General features: G+C 25.9%; 1 protein-coding gene and 2 pseudogenes across 1 annotated transcript; 1 reads left to right on the forward strand and 2 right to left on the reverse strand.

The window, feature by feature from the left end:
• Nucleotides 1–2,228: 2,228 nt before the first annotated feature.
• On the reverse strand, nucleotides 2,229–6,058 carry LOC119614849 (annotated as a pseudogene).
• Nucleotides 6,059–8,553: 2,495 nt separating this feature from the next.
• On the forward strand, nucleotides 8,554–12,674 carry LOC119614850 (annotated as a pseudogene).
• Nucleotides 12,675–16,141: 3,467 nt separating this feature from the next.
• Nucleotides 16,142–16,595, reverse strand: LOC119614847. The gene is made up of 2 exons (XM_037970952.1): nucleotides 16,425–16,595; nucleotides 16,142–16,370 (listed from the first exon to the last, which is right to left on the reverse strand). The coding sequence occupies exons 1-2, from the start codon at nucleotides 16,574–16,576 to the stop codon at nucleotides 16,142–16,144; spliced, it is 381 nt and encodes a 126-aa protein (XP_037826880.1). The 5' UTR covers nucleotides 16,577–16,595.

Genomic DNA, 16,595 nt, shown 5'->3' on the forward strand with positions numbered 1-16,595 from the left:
AAATTTTCTTTCTTTATAGAAAATTTTCGAAATATTCCTTTTTTTAGAAAATTTTCGAAATTTTTGCCTTTTTATAGAAAATTTTCGAAATTTTTGCCTTTTTTATAGAAACTTTTCGAAATTCTGTCTTTTTTATAGAAACTTTTCGAAATTCTGTCTTTTTTTATAGAAACTTTTCGAAATTCTGTCTTTTTTATAGAACGTTTTCTCTTTTTTTTATAAAAAATTTTCGAAATGTTCTATATTTTATAGAAAATTTTCGAAATTTCTCTATTTCTCTATTTTATAGAAAATTTTCGAAATTTTCTCTATTTTATAGAAAATTTTCGAAATTTTCTCTATTTTATAGAAAATTTTCGAAATTTTCTCTTTTATAGAAAATTTTCGAAATTTTCTCTATTTTATAGAAAATTTTCTTTATTTTATAGAAAATTTTCGAAATTTTCTCTATTTTATAGAAAATTTTCGAATTTTTCTCTATTTTATAGAAAATTTTCGAAATTTTCTCTATTTTATAGAAAATTTTCGAAATTTTCTCTATTTTATAGAAAATTTTCGAAATTTTCTCTATTTTATAGAAAATTTTCGAAATTTTCTCTATTTTATAGAAAATTTTCGAATTTTTCTCTATTTTATAGAAAATTTTCGAAATTTTCTCTATTTTATAGAAAATTTTCGAAATTTTCTCTATTTTATAGAAAATTTTTCGAAATTTTCTCTATTTTATAAAAAATTTTCGAAATTTTCTCTATTTTATAGAAAATTTTCGAAATTTTCTCTATTTTATAGAAAATTTTCGAAATTTTCTCTATTTTATAGAAAATTTTCGAAATTTTCTCTATTTTATAGAAAATTTTCGAAATTTTCTCTATTTTATAGAAAATTTTCGAAATTTTCTCTATTTTACAGAAAATTTTCGAAATTTTCTCTATTTTACAGAAAATTTTCGAAATTTTCTCTATTTTACAGAAAATTTTCGAAATTTTCTCTATTTTACAGAAAATTTTCGAAATTTTCTCTATTTTACAGAAAATTTTCTCTAATTATTGAAAATTTTCGAAATATTCTCTATTTTATAGAATATTTTTGAAATTTTTATAGAAATTTGTCAAAATTTTCTCTTTTATAAAATTTTCTCGAAATCTTCCCTTTTGTATAAAATTTTTTCGAAAATTTTCCTTTTTATAGAAATTTTGCGAAAACTTCCTCTAAAAAATTTTCGAAAATTTCTCTATTTTATAGAAAATTTTCGAAAATTTATATTTTTTATAGAAAACTTTCGAAAATTTTTACCTTTTATAGAAGATTTACGAAAATTCTTATTATTTATAGAATATTTTAGAAAATTTCTCTTTTTTAAAGAAAATTTTCGAAAATCTCACTTTTTTTAGAGAAAACTTCCGAAAATCTCTCTTTGTTAATAGAAAATTTACGAAAATATTTTTCTGTTTATAGAAAACTTTCGATATTTTCTCTTGTTTTTTAATTTTCGAAAATTTGTTTTAAAAAACTTTCGGTTTTTCGAAAATTTTCGATTAGTTTCACAACTTTCTTCTTATAACTTACATGAATTATAACAAATTTCATTAAAACACTAAGAAACATATTCGAAATGAAAAAAAGCACTTTGATCTAATTCGTGAATGAGTTTTTTTTTCATTTTGAATACGATCTTGCATTATAAATATATTAAATTTTAAGAAAATATAATTTAATCATATAAATTCTTATTGTATTTTGCTTTTAATTGTATTTCGAGTTTTGTATGTAAATGCTAATTGTAATTTATTCACACTTGCAAATAGTAAATTTTAAATTGATTGTTTTTTTTTTATATAAAATTTAATTTTGTATATAAAATTATATTTTAATTGTATATAAAACATAAATTCTAAAAATTGTGCAGTTTTAAAACTGTCAGTCTTCATTTTGAAAATGAAATATATGAATGAATGAATGGAGTTTTTTATATTTAATGCCAGTTAAATGTATGTAATAATGAATTTATGTATGTGTGTGAATGTGTATGTATGTATTCATGTACGTATGTATATTAGATGAAATATGCATGTAATGAAGCTTAAATTACTTACTTAAAGATATTATGATTATGATAAATATATTAAAAATGAATGAAAGAAATAATGATTTAATGAATTATAATGCTAAAGTGAAATTTTCTGATTTTAATGAACTTAAGATAATATAATTGGTTTCCATTAATACTAATAAAGTAGTAAAGTATTCGATAAAAATTAAAAAAAAATAGTATAAAATATCAAAATTAGTTTGTAATTTCAAAAGTCCTTTACAATTACAATACAGTTCATTGTTCCAGATTTTCATTAGCAGCATATTGATTAATAATATCTTCAATACAGGTCTTAACATAAGTCTTTTGTGGCTCCTCAATACTCTCCAGTTTGGGCAACATTTTCATGAGGAATAGAAAATCAGTGGATAGATTAATATTCTTATGTAATTGATTGTTGGAACTGTTGCCTACACTACTAACACTACCATTTTCTTTGCTTTGTTTAAGGCCGTTAGCAGAGTTATTGCTGTTGCTTAGTAAAGTGGAGGCATTAACAATGACCGGTGTAGCACCAATAGATTTCTCGGTTTTACAAAAACCATTGTTATTATTATTGCTGTTATAATTTAAGTTATTGGTCACACCCGTTACTACTACTCCTCCAGAGGCTGCCAAGGGCGGCCAATTATCAATTCCATTACTTTGTAGTTGTTGTTGTTGTGGATGGTATATGGCATGTTGTTGTGTTGTGGCATTGACTGGTATTATTTGTGTGGTAATTATTTTGGTACGATTCTTTTTGGTGGCAAAGTTAAAGGCAGTCTTTCATTGTTTTCATTGATTTTCAATAGGCTCCTCGATGCGTTTGTATTCTGTTCAGCTGTTACAATTTCTGTTTTACCATTTATTGCTGGAATATTATTGATAGAGCCACCAACACTATTACTACCCTTTTTCGCTTGTATACAATTGAGTATTTCGGGTAAAATCTTTTCAAATTTCTGTGGCAATTGTCCATTGGTGGTATCGGTAAATAAAGTCAATTTCTTAGAGTTATTTGTATTATCCATTTTCATTAGTTTCTCCGCTTGGTCACCACCACCAATTCTATCACTTTTTTTCCTCCATAATTAAGTACATTTTACGTTTTTGACCCGTAGCCAGGCCATTGTTAATGCCACCAGCTGCACCACCTCCACTTCCTTTAATATGGCCACCATTTGTTGCAGCATCATCAAATTTCTCTGTTATCATATAGACTTTACGATTTTTCAATGCTAAAGCATTTGATTTGGCCAGCAAACCAGCATTTAAGGTTTTTATAGCATTCTCCGTTAGTTCAGCCATTGTTGGACCTTGACTCTGCTGTTGTAGTGTGGGTGTTGTCGAAATATTTGGTGGCGGTGATTCGGCACAAGAGTGACTGCCATCACTTGTGTGCGAGATATTAGATGTTGTAGATGATATGGAATTTGTACGTTTCGGTGGTTGAACAATTATTGTCGATTGTTGTAGGGGCATTGTTGCAGTCGTCGTCATTGACGTCGAGTCCTTGAGTGATGGAGTTTTTTAAGACACTAATACGTTTCTGGAAAATAGATAATATTTTTTTTAAATCTGAGTGGCAAAGGGAGTAATAATTCTAATTCCGTGTGATAATTTTTAGAAGGTTTGATCTAGATCATGTTTAAAATTTCTAGAACTGTCTTCATGTAGCAGTTTTAAACCATTTTTTTTACAAGTTTTCTCAGATATTGATATAACTATGACAGAAAGTCTACAAACTTATCATTTATTCCCCTAGGCCATCAACATTTTGAAAGCATTAGATCTACCAAATATTTCGATGCAACATAAGTACATACATACACACATTCATCTTAAAAATTAGTATAAAAAGAAGGTAACTTTCAAAAAAATTTGAAAAGATTCTATTAAAAGGAAAAATTTCGAAAAAGTTTCTATACAAAAAAGAGACATTTCGAAAATTTTCTAAGAAAAAGGTTTTAAAATTTGAACATTTTTTATGTAAAAAGAGGAAATTTTGAACATTTTCTAGTAAAAGGGTAAAATTTTCTATGGTAAAAGTGAAAATTTGGAAATTTTCTACGAAAAAAAAAAGAAAAAAATCGAAGTTCTATAAAAAAAAGAAAAAAAATTTCGAAAGTTTTTTTATTAAAAAACAGAAAATTTCGAAAGTTTCTATAAAAAGAGGAAACTTCGAAGGTTCTATAGAAAAGAGATATAATTTCGAAAGTTTTCTATAAAAAAGAGGAAATTTCGAAACTTTCATAAAAAAAAGATATAATTTGGAAAGTTTTTTATTAAAAAGAGAAAATTTCGAAAATTTTATATAAAAAAGTGAAAACATCGAAAATTTTCTATAAGAGACAATTTCGAACAAAAAGAGAAAAATTTCGAAAATGTTCTATAAAAAAGAGAAAATATCGAAAAAGTTCTTTAGAAAAGACAAAACAAAATATCGAAAATATTCTATAGACAAAGACAAAATATCGAAAATATTCATAGAAAAGACAAATATCGAAAATATTCTATAGAAAAGACAAAATTTCGAAAAGTTCTATTAGAAAGACAAAAATATCGAAAATTTTCTATAGAAAAGACAAAATATCGAAAATTTTCTATAGAAAAGAGAAAATTTCGGAAATTTTCTATAGAAAAGAGAAAATTTCGGAGATTTTCTATAGAAAAGAGATAATTTCGAAAATTTTCTATAGAAAAGAGAAAATTTCGAAAATTTTCTATAGAAAAGAGAAAATTTTCTATAAAAAAGAGAAAATTTCGAAAATTTTCTATAGAAAAGAGAAAATTTCGAAAATTTTCTATAGAAAAGAGAAAATTTCGAAAATTTTCTATAGAAAAGAGAAAATTTCGAAAATTTTCTATAGAAAAGAGAAAATTTTCTATAAAAAAGAGAAAATTTCGAAAATTTTCTATAAAAAAGAGAAAATTTCGAAAAAAATTTCTATAAAAAAGAAAAATTTCAAAAATTTTCTATAAAAAGAGAAACTTCGAAAGTTTTCTATAAAAACGAGACAACTTCGAAAGCTTTTTATAAAAACGAGACAATTTCGAAAGTTGTTTTTATAAAAAAGAGAAAACTTCGAAAGATTTCTATAAATATTTTCTATAAAAAGGGAAATTTTTCTATTAGAGAGACAAATTTTCAGAGATTTTCTATAAAAAAAAAATTGGAAGATTTTCTATAGAGATGAAAAATTTTTGAAATTTCCTATAAAAAAGAAAAATTTTCGAAATTTTGTTTAGAAAAAAGAGAGATCTACGAGTAAACTTTTTTACAAAATTATATAACATTTTCTTTAAAAAAGAGAAATTTTCATTAAAAAAAGAAAATATTTCAGAAAAATTTCAAAATGAAACATAAGTGTTTGAAATTATTTATAAAAAGGAGAAAATTTTGAAAATTTTCTATAAACGAAAGCAAATTTTTGAAAAAATTTACGAAATAAACTCAAATTTCAACCAAACTATAGAAATTATTGGAACTGATCAACATTAGAAATAAATATACAAATATCCTTTTCTACATAACCTACGTAAAGCTTTTAATGCTTTCAATATAACAACAACTTTGTTTACATAGGGGTATATATAAATTGTCCACATATGTATGTAAATGTGCCTGTATTTATGTATGGATTCCATACTAAGGAATATGTAAATATGTACAAAAACAAATACTTTTAAAGGTAGTCTGAAAATATCTTAAATAAGAAATAACACAAAAAAAAAAAAAAACTTACCTTGAAAACATGTTCTGTGACAATATTTGTGGTGGTGGTTACGGCTGCAGACGCCATTAATGCTTCCTTTTGCATGCGTGTTGGTGTCGTTTTTATTCGCGTTTTAGCCATTTGCAGCTAAAATGTTGACAGGATTAATATTTTTTCTGTTTGTTTATTGAAAATTAAGTTTTATGGCCGAAATGTGTTAACACAAATAAAAAACTTTTAATATATTTAGCCACTCGCATAAAAAAAAACTAGAAAGAGAAAGAAATGGTATAATTAAATTAGTTTCAATTAAAAAAAGGGTTAATTTTTTAGTTAAAAATTTAAAATGAAACGTTTAAGACAAATTTCAATAAAAAAGTAAAAAAAGCTTTTTTTCAAGTTGTTATTAATGCCATCACAATTATTTTGAAAAGCATTAAAAAAGAGTTGCCAAATTTTCAGACTCTGATCATTTTTTCTATAGAAAGAATTGCCTGATTCTAATCAACTTTTATAAAGAAAAAATGATCGGATTCTGAGAGAATGTAGCAACTTTTCTACGGAAAACTGTCAGACTCTGAGTAACTTTTCTATAAAAAAGTTGTCCGATTCTGAAAAAGGCTCTAAGCAAAGATAAAGTTGTCAAAATCGGATCAAAATCTTTATAGAAAAGTTGTTGAAACCTGATCAACTTTAATATAGAAAAAGTAGTCAAACTCTAAGCAACTTTTCTATAGGAGAAGTAGTCAGACTCTGAGCAAATTTTCTATAGTAAAAGTAGTTAGACTATGAGCCACTTTTCTATAGGAAAAGTAGTCATACTCTAATCTATATGAAAAGTAATCGGAATCTATAATCTATATATCAGAAAAATAGTCAGGATCTGAGCAACTTTTATATAGGAAAAGTCAGACTCTGAGCAACTTTTCTATAGAAAAAGTAGAGATAATCTGTACAACTTTTTTATAAGAAAAGTAGTAAGAATCTGTGCAACTTTTCTATAGGAAATGTAGTCAGAATCTGAGCATCTTTTGTATAGAAAAATTTCTCAGACGATGAGCAACTTTTCTATACGAATTGTAGTTAGACTTTGAAAAACTTTCTATTGGAAAAGTAGTCAGATTCTGAACAACTTTTTCAAATTAAAAGTAGTCACACTCTGAGCAACTTTTCTATAGTAAAAGTAGTCAGACTATGAACAACTTTTCTATAGGAAAAGTAGTCAGAATCTGAGCAACTTTTCTATATGAAAAGTAGTCGGAATCGTAGCAACTTTTTTATAGGAAAAGTAGTCAGACTCTGAGCAATTTTTCTATAGTAAAATAGTTAGACTATGAACCACTTTTCTATAGGAAAAGTAGTCCGAATATGAGCCACTTTTCTATATGAAAAGTAGTCAGACTCTGAGCAATTTTCCTATAGTAAAAGTAGTCAGACTATGAGCAACTTTTCTATAGGAAAGTAGTCAGAATCTGAGCAACTTTTCTACATGAAAAGTAATCGGAACGTAGCTACTTTTCTACATGAAAAGTAATCGAAATCGATACTTTTTATGGGAAAAAGTTGCTCAGATCTGACACTTTTCTATAGGAAAAGTTGCTCATAGTCTGACTACTTTTACTATAGGAAAATTGCTCAGAGTCTGACTACTTTTCATATAGAAAAGTGGCTCATATTCGACTACTTTTCCTATAGAAAAGTGGTCATAGTCTAACTACTTTTACTATAGAAAAATTGCTCAGAGTCTGACTACTTTTCCTATAAAAAAGTTGCTACGATTCCGACTACTTTTCATATAGAAAAGTTGCTCAATTCTGACTACTTTTCCTATAGAAAAGTTGTTCATAGTCTGACTACTTTTACTATAGAAAAGTTGCTCAGAGTGTGACTACTTTTAATTTGAAAAGTTGTTCAGAATCTGACTACTTTCCAATAGAAAGTTTTTCAAAGTCTAACTACAATTCGTATAGAAAGTTGCTCATCGTCTGAGAAATTTTTCTATACAAAAGATGCTCAGATTCTGACTACATTTCCTATAGAAAAGTTGCACAGATTCTTACTACTTTTCTTATAAAAAAGTTGTACAGATTTCTCTACTTTTTATAGAAAAGTTGCTCAGAGTCTGACTTTTCCTATATAAAAGTTGCTCAGATCCTGACTATTTTTCTGATATAGATTATAGATTCCGATTACTTTTCATATAGATTAGAGTATGACTACTTTCCTATAGAAAAGTGGCTCATAGTCTAACTACTTTTACTATAGAAAATTTGCTCAGAGTCTGACTACTTCTCCTATAGAAAAGTTGCTTAGAGTTTGACTACTTTTTCTATATTAAAGTTGATCAGGTTTCAACACACTTTTCTATAAAGATTTTGATCCGATTTTGACAACTTTATCTTTGCTTAGAGCCTTTTTCAGAATCGGACAACTTTTTATAGAAAAGTTACTCAGAGTCTGACAGTTTTCCGTAGAAAAGTTGCTACATTCTCTCAGAATCCGATCATTTTTTCTTTATAAAAGTTGATTAGAATCAGGCAATTCTTTCTATAGAAAAAATGATCAGAGTCTGAAAATTTGGCAACTCTTTTTTAATGCTTTTCAAAATAATTGTGATGGCATTAATAACAACTTGAAAAAAAGCTTTTTTTACTTTTTTATTGAAATTTGTCTTAAACGTTTCATTTTAAATTTTTAACTAAAAAATTAACCCTTTTTTTAATTGAAACTAATTTAATTATACCATTTCTTTCTCTTTCTAGTTTTTTTTTATGCGAGTGGCTAAATATATTAAAAGTTTTTTATTTGTGTTAACACATTTCGGCCATAAAACTTAATTTTCAATAAACAAACAGAAAAAATATTAATCCTGTCAACATTTTAGCTGCAAATGGCTAAAACGCGAATAAAACGACACCAACACGCATGCAAAAGGAAGCATTAATGGCGTCTGCAGCCGTAACCACCACCACAAATATTGTCACAGAACATGTTTTCAAGGTAAGTTTTCTTTTTTTTTTGTGTTATTTCTTATTTAAGATATTTTCAGACTACCTTTAAAAGTATTTGTTTTTGTACATATTTACATATTCCTTAGTATGGAATCCATACATAAATACAGGCACATTTACATACATATGTGGACAATTTATATATACCCCTATGTAAACAAAGTTGTTGTTATATTGAAAGCATTAAAAGCTTTACGTAGGTTATGTAGAAAAGGATATTTGTATATTTATTTCTAATGTTGATCAGTTCCAATAATTTCTATAGTTTGGTTGAAATTTGAGTTTATTTCGTAAATTTTTTCAAAAATTTGCTTTCGTTTATAGAAAATTTTCAAAATTTTCTCCTTTTTATAAATAATTTCAAACACTTATGTTTCATTTTGAAATTTTTCTGAAATATTTTCTTTTTTTAATGAAAATTTCTCTTTTTTAAAGAAAATGTTATATAATTTTGTAAAAAAGTTTACTCGTAGATCTCTCTTTTTTCTAAACAAAATTTCGAAAATTTTTCTTTTTATAGGAAATTTCAAAAATTTTTCATCTCTATAGAAAATCTTCCAATTTTTTTTTTTATAGAAAATCTCTGAAAATTTGTCTCTCTAATAGAAAAATTTCCCTTTTTATAGAAAATATTTATAGAAATCTTTCGAAGTTTTCTCTTTTTTATAAAACAACTTTCGAAATTGTCTCGTTTTTAAAAAAGCTTCGAAGTTGTCTCGTTTTTATAGAAAACTTTCGAAGTTTTCTCTTTTTATAGAAAATTTTTGAAATTTTTCTTTTTATAGAAATTTTTTTCGAAATTTTCTTTTTTATAGAAAATTTTCGAAATTTTCTCTTTTTTATAGAAAATTTTCTCTTTTCTATAGAAAATTTTCGAAATTTTCTCTTTTCTATAGAAAATTTTCGAAATTTTCTCTTTTCTATAGAAAATTTTCGAAATTTTCTCTTTTCTATAGAAAATTTTCGAAATTTTCTCTTTTTTATAGAAAATTTTCTCTTTTCTATAGAAAATTTTCGAAATTTTCTCTTTTCTATAGAAAATTTTCGAAATTATCTCTTTTCTATAAAAATCTCCGAAATTTTCTCTTTTCTATAGAAAATTTCCGAAATTTTCTCTTTTCTATAGAAAATTTTCGATATTTTGTCTTTTCTATAGAAAATTTTCGATTTTTGTCTTTTCTATAGAAAATTTTCGAAATTTTGTCTTTTCTATAGAATATTTTCGATATTTTGTCTTTTCTATAGAATATTTCGATATTTTGTCTTTTCTATAGAATTTTCGATATTTTGTCTTTTCTAAAGAAAATTTTCGATATTTTCTCTTTTTTAGAACATTTTCGAAATTTTTCTCTTTTTGTTCGAAATTGTCTCTTATAGAAAATTTTCGATGTTTTCCACTTTTTTATATAAAATTATTCGAAATTTCTCTTTTAATAAAAACTTTCCAAATTATATCTTTTTTTATAGAAAGTTTCGAAATTTCCTCTTTTTTATAGAAAACTTTCGAAATTATCTCTTTTCTATAGAAAACCTTCGAAGTTTCCTCTTTTTATAGAAACTTTTCGAAATTTTCTGTTTTTAATAAAAAAGAACTTTCGAAATTTTCTCTTTTTTTATAGAACTTTCGATATTTTCTCTTTTTTTCGTAGAAAAATTGTTCAAAATTTTCACTTTACATAGAAAATTTCACTTTTACATAGAAAATTTTCAAATTTCCTCTTTTACATAAAAAAGGTTCAAATTTAACCTTTTTCTTAGAAAATTTTCGAAATGTCTCTTTTTTGTATAGAACTTTTTCGAAATTTTATCCTTTTAATAGAATCTTTTCAAATTTTTTTTAGAAAGTTACTTCTTTTTATACTAATTTTAAGATGAATGTGTGTATGTTATGTACTTATGTTGCATCGAAATATTTGGTAGATCTAATGCTTTCAAAATGTTGATGGCCCTAGGGGAATAAATGATAAGTTTGTAGACTTTCTGTCATAGTTATATCAATATCTGAGAAACTTGTAAAAAAAAAATGGTTTAAACTGCTACATGAAGACAGTTCTAGAAATTTTAAACATGATCTAGATCAAACCTTCTAAAAATTATCACACGGAATTAGAATTATTACTCCCTTTGCCACTCAGATTTAAAAAAAAATATTATCCTATTTTCCAGAAGAACGTATTAGTGTCTTAAAAAACTCCATCACTGCCAAGGACTCGACGTCAATGACGACGACTGCAACAATGCCCCTACAACAATCGACAATAATTGTTCAACCACCGAAACGTACAAATTCCATATCATCTACAACATCTAATATCTCCGCACACAAGTGATGGCAGTCACTCTTGTGCCGAATCACCGCCACCAAATATTTCGACAACACCCACACTACAACAGCAGAGTCAAGGTCCAACAATGGCTGAACTAACGGAGAATGCTATAAAAACCTTAAATGCTGGTTTGCTGGCCAAATCAAATGCTTTAGCATTGAAAAATCGTAAAGTCTATATGATAACAGAGAAATTTGATGATGCTGCAACAAATGGTGGCCATATTAAAGGAAGTGGAGGTGGTGCAGCTGGTGGCATTAACAATGGCCTGGCTACGGGTCAAAAACGTAAAATGTACTTAATTATGGAGGAAAAAGAAAGTGATAGAATTGGTGGTGGTGACCAAGCGGAGAAACTAATGAAAATGGATAATACAAATAACTCTAAGAAATTGACTTTATTTACCGATACCACCAATGGACAATTGCCACAGAAATTTGAAAGATTTTACCCGAAATACTCAATTGTATACAAGCGAAAAAGGGTAGTAATAGTGTTGGTGGCTCTATCAATAATATTCCAGCAATAAATGGTAAAAACAGAAATTGTAACAGCTGAACAGAATACAAACGCATCGAGGAGCCTATTGAAAATCAATGAAACAATGAAAGACTGCCTTTAACTTTGCCACCAAAAAAGAATCGTACCAAAATAATTACCACACAAATAATACCAGTCAATGCCACAACACAACAACATGCCATATACCATCCACAACAACAACAACTACAAAGTAATGGAATTGATAATTGGCCGCCCTTGGCAGCCTCTGGAGGAGTAGTAGTAACGGGTGTGACCAATAACTTAAATTATAACAGCAATAATAATAACAATGGTTTTTGTAAAACCGAGAAATCTATTGGTGCTACACCGGTCATTGTTAATGCCTCCACTTTACTAAGCAACAGCAATAACTCTGCTAACGGCCTTAAACAAAGCAAAGAAAATGGTAGTGTTAGTAGTGTAGGCAACAGTTCCAACAATCAATTACATAAGAATATTAATCTATCCACTGATTTTCTATTCCTCATGAAAATGTTGCCCAAACTGGAGAGTATTGAGGAGCCACAAAAGACTTATGTTAAGACCTGTATTGAAGATATTATTAATCAATATGCTGCTAATGAAAATCTGGAACAATGAACTGTATTGTAATTGTAAAGGACTTTTGAAATTACAAACTAATTTTGATATTTTATACTATTTTTTTTTTAATTTTTATCGAATACTTTACTACTTTATTAGTATTAATGGAAACCAATTATATATATCTTAAGTTCATTAAAATATCAGAAAATTTCACTTTAGCATTATAATTCATTAAATCATTATTTCTTTCATTCATTTTTAATATATTTATCATAATCATAATATCTTTAAGTAAGTAATTTAAGCTTCATTACATGCATATTTCATCTAATATACATACGTACATGAATACATACATACACACATTCACACAATACATAAATTCATTATTACATACATTTAACTGGCATTAAATATAAAAAACTCCATTCATTCATTCATATATTTCATTTTCAAAATGAAGACTGACAGTTTTAAAAACTGCACAATTTTTAGAATTTATGTTTTATATACAATTAAAATATAATTTTATATACAAAATTAAATTTTATATAAAAAAAAAAACAATCAATTTAAAATTTACTATTTGCAAGTGTGAATAAATTACAATTAGCATTTACATACAAAACTCGAAATACAATTAAAAGCAAAATACAATAAGAATTTATATGATTAAATTATATTTTCTTAAAATTTAATATATTTATAATGCAAGATCGTATTCAAAATGAAAAAAAAACTCATTCACGAATTAGATCAAAGTGCTTTTTTTCATTTCGAATATGTTTCTTAGTGTTTTAATGAAATTTGTTATAATTCATGTAAGTTATAAGAAGAAAGTTGTGAAACTAATCGAAAATTTTCGAAAAACCGAAAGTTTTTTAAAACAAATTTTCGAAAATTAAAAAACAAGAGAAAATATCGAAAGTTTTCTATAAACAGAAAAATATTTTCGTAAATTTTCTATTAACAAAGAGAGATTTTCGGAAGTTTTCTCTAAAAAAAGTGAGATTTTCGAAAATTTTCTTTAAAAAAGAGAAATTTTCTAAAATATTCTATAAATAATAAGAATTTTCGTAAATCTTCTATAAAAGGTAAAAATTTTCGAAAGTTTTCTATAAAAAAATATAAATTTTCGAAAATTTTCTATAAAATAGAGAAATTTTCGAAAATTTTTTAGAGGAAGTTTTCGCAAAATTTCTATAAAAAGGAAAATTTTCGAAAAAATTTTATACAAAAGGGAAGATTTCGAGAAAATTTTATAAAAGAGAAAATTTTGACAAATTTCTATAAAAATTTCAAAAATATTCTATAAAATAGAGAATATTTCGAAAATTTTCAATAATTAGAGAAAATTTTCTGTAAAATAGAGAAAATTTCGAAAATTTTCTGTAAAATAGAGAAAATTTCGAAAATTTTCTGTAAAATAGAGAAAATTTCGAAAATTTTCTGTAAAATAGAGAAAATTTCGAAAATTTTCTGTAAAATAGAGAAAATTTCGAAAATTTTCTATAAAATAGAGAAAATTTCGAAAATTTCTATAAAATAGAGAAAATTTCGAAAATTTTCTATAAAATAGAGAAAATTTCGAAAATTTTCTATAAAATAGAGAAAATTTCGAAAATTTTCTATAAAATAGAGAAAATTTCGAAAATTTTTTATAAAATAGAGAAAATTTCGAAAAATTTTCTATAAAATAGAGAAAATTTCGAAAATTTTCTATAAAATAGAGAAAATTTCGAAAATTTTCTATAAAATAGAGAAAAATTTCGAAAATTTTCTATAAAATAGAGAAAATTTCGAAAATTTTCTATAAAATAGAGAAAATTTCGAAAATTTTCTATAAAATAGAGAAAATTTCGAAAATTTTCTATAAAATAGAGAAAAATTCGAAAATTTTCTATAAAATAGAGAAAATTTCGAAAATTTTCTATAAAATAAAGAAAATTTTCTATAAAATAGAGAAAATTTCGAAAATTTTCTATAAAATAGAGAAAATTTCGAAAATTTTCTATAAAATAGAGAAAATTTCGAAAATTTTCTATAAAATAGAGAAAATTTCGAAAATTTTCTATAAAATAGAGAAATAGAGAAATTTCGAAAATTTTCTATAAAATATAGAACATTTCGAAAATTTTTTATAAAAAAAGAGAAAACGTTCTATAAAAAGACAGAATTTCGAAAAGTTTCTATAAAAAAAGACAGAATTTCGAAAAGTTTCTATAAAAAAGACAGAATTTCGAAAAGTTTCTATAAAAAAGGCAAAAATTTCGAAAATTTTCTATAAAAAGGCAAAAATTTCGAAAATTTTCTAAAAAAAGGAATATTTCGAAAATTTTCTATAAAGAAAGAAAATTTTGAAAATTTTCTATAAAAAAAGAAAATTTCAAAAATTTCCTTTTAAAAGAGATAATTTTGAAAATTTTCTTTAAAAAAGAGATTTCGAAAATTTAAAAAAAAAATTAGAAATTTTCGAAAATTCGAAAATCTTTAAAAAAGAGAAAAGGTTTGTGCTGATGTTTGTAACGCACAATAATATTGGTCCTATACCCTCCTTAAAGTATAACAATCGGATAATTTTCTGAGTCGATTTAGCTATGACCTTGTAATCAAACTTCATAAGATAATTCAAAGAAATTTGGTACATAATCTTCTATTGTCTCAGTGACGAAGCCTATTGAAAATGGTTATGATCGGTCCATTATTTCACCTAGTCCCCCTACCAATTGAACCCCCGAAAAGGGATTGTAAACCTTGTAATCAAAGTACAGGTCGCAATTTTGAAAATAATTCAATGAAATTTTGCACATTATCTTCTATTGAATCCTAATGAAAATGGGTAACATCGACCCTATATTTGACCTTGCCCCCTATACAAATGAACCCACCGAGTAAGGCTTTTAAGTTCATAATTATGTTCAATATATACGTATTTCGACAAAAAGCTGCAAAAGCAAGTTCTATACTATAGCCTTCATGGCCCTGATGATTTTTTTTGATGATAGGGTCTCATTTGACCCTAGCCACTATACAAAGCCCCCTTCGAAATATGACTTAAATGTACACAATTTTATTCAACAAAAAATGGCTAAAGTATATCTGAGACAAGGTACAATTCAACTTAAATGCTTTATTATGAACACTAAATCACATTTTCTGTTTATAACTGGTGTAGGGTATTATATGGTCGGCCTTGCCCGACTATAACTTCTTACTTGTTTTTCTATAAAGAAAATTTTCTAAAAAGTGAGCTTTAGACAGAGTTTGATATAGTCTGATAACTTTTTTCTATAGAAATGTTGCTTAGAGTCTGATAACTTTGTCTACAGCAAAGTTGCTCAATGTCTGACAAATTTTTCTATAGAAAAGTTGCTCAGAGTCTGGTATCTTTAGATAAATAGAGTTTGATAGAGTCTGGTAAAGTCTTACAATTTTTTTATGGAAAAGTTGTTTAGAGTCTTATAACTTTTCTATAGCAAAGTTGTACAAGGTCTGACAAATTTTTTTATAGAAAAGTTGCTTAGAGTCTGATAGCTTTAGATAGAGTTTGATAAAGTCTGATAACTTTTTTTTATAGAAACGTCTCTCAGAGTTTGATAACTTTTTCTATAGAAAAGTTGTTTTTATAGAACTTTTACTCAAAGTCTGATACTTTTTTCCTTGGCAAAGTTGTTCAGAGTCTGACAAGTTTTTTTCTTATATAAACTTGATTTGTGTGTGCCAACTCGGTGGGAAATTCGACGGATCGTTTCTAGATCGTGTTAGTATATATGAGGTTACGAACGTATAACATAGCATAGAAGTGGAATGGGTTCGAAAGGGTGATCGACATTTATTTATACCAATAATAATACTTGCAAGATCATCGCTTTTTACTTATTTATATACAAAACATGTTCTTAACTTAAAAAAATTTTAATAAATTTATCCTGATATTAATGATTTCTTTAAATCTGTTGATTTAACACTTCGCTTTATTCTTAGACGTGGTTTATAACCATTCTTATCTGCCGTATACATGGTTATACTTTCCGTATCGGTTTTGTCGTGAAATACTCTATACATGCCCATAACAACGGTTTCCTGTTCGGGTGTACCAGGATTCAAAATCATTTGCATTTCTTCAAGTTTACTGCCATTTGGATTTTCTACACTATAAAGTAAAGAAAATTACAAATTTAATTTATATAATACAAGTACGACTTACACTAAATGGTAACCGGCCTTGGTGGGTGCCAACTTATAGTATTTTTGCATAATTATAGGTATATAGTTTTGTAATAGATTTGAGGGTTCCGCAGCTTTTGTACTCGATATAATAACTAAAATGCCACAAAATAGTATAAATTTTGCTGCCATTTTAGATGTACTCTCTATG

The sequence above is a fragment of the Lucilia sericata genome, unplaced genomic scaffold (genome assembly GCF_015586225.1).
Source record: "Lucilia sericata isolate MDLA Ls3-8-SP2 unplaced genomic scaffold, ASM1558622v1 Contig003535F_arrow, whole genome shotgun sequence".
NCBI classification, from domain to species: Eukaryota; Metazoa; Arthropoda; class Insecta; order Diptera; family Calliphoridae; genus Lucilia; species Lucilia sericata.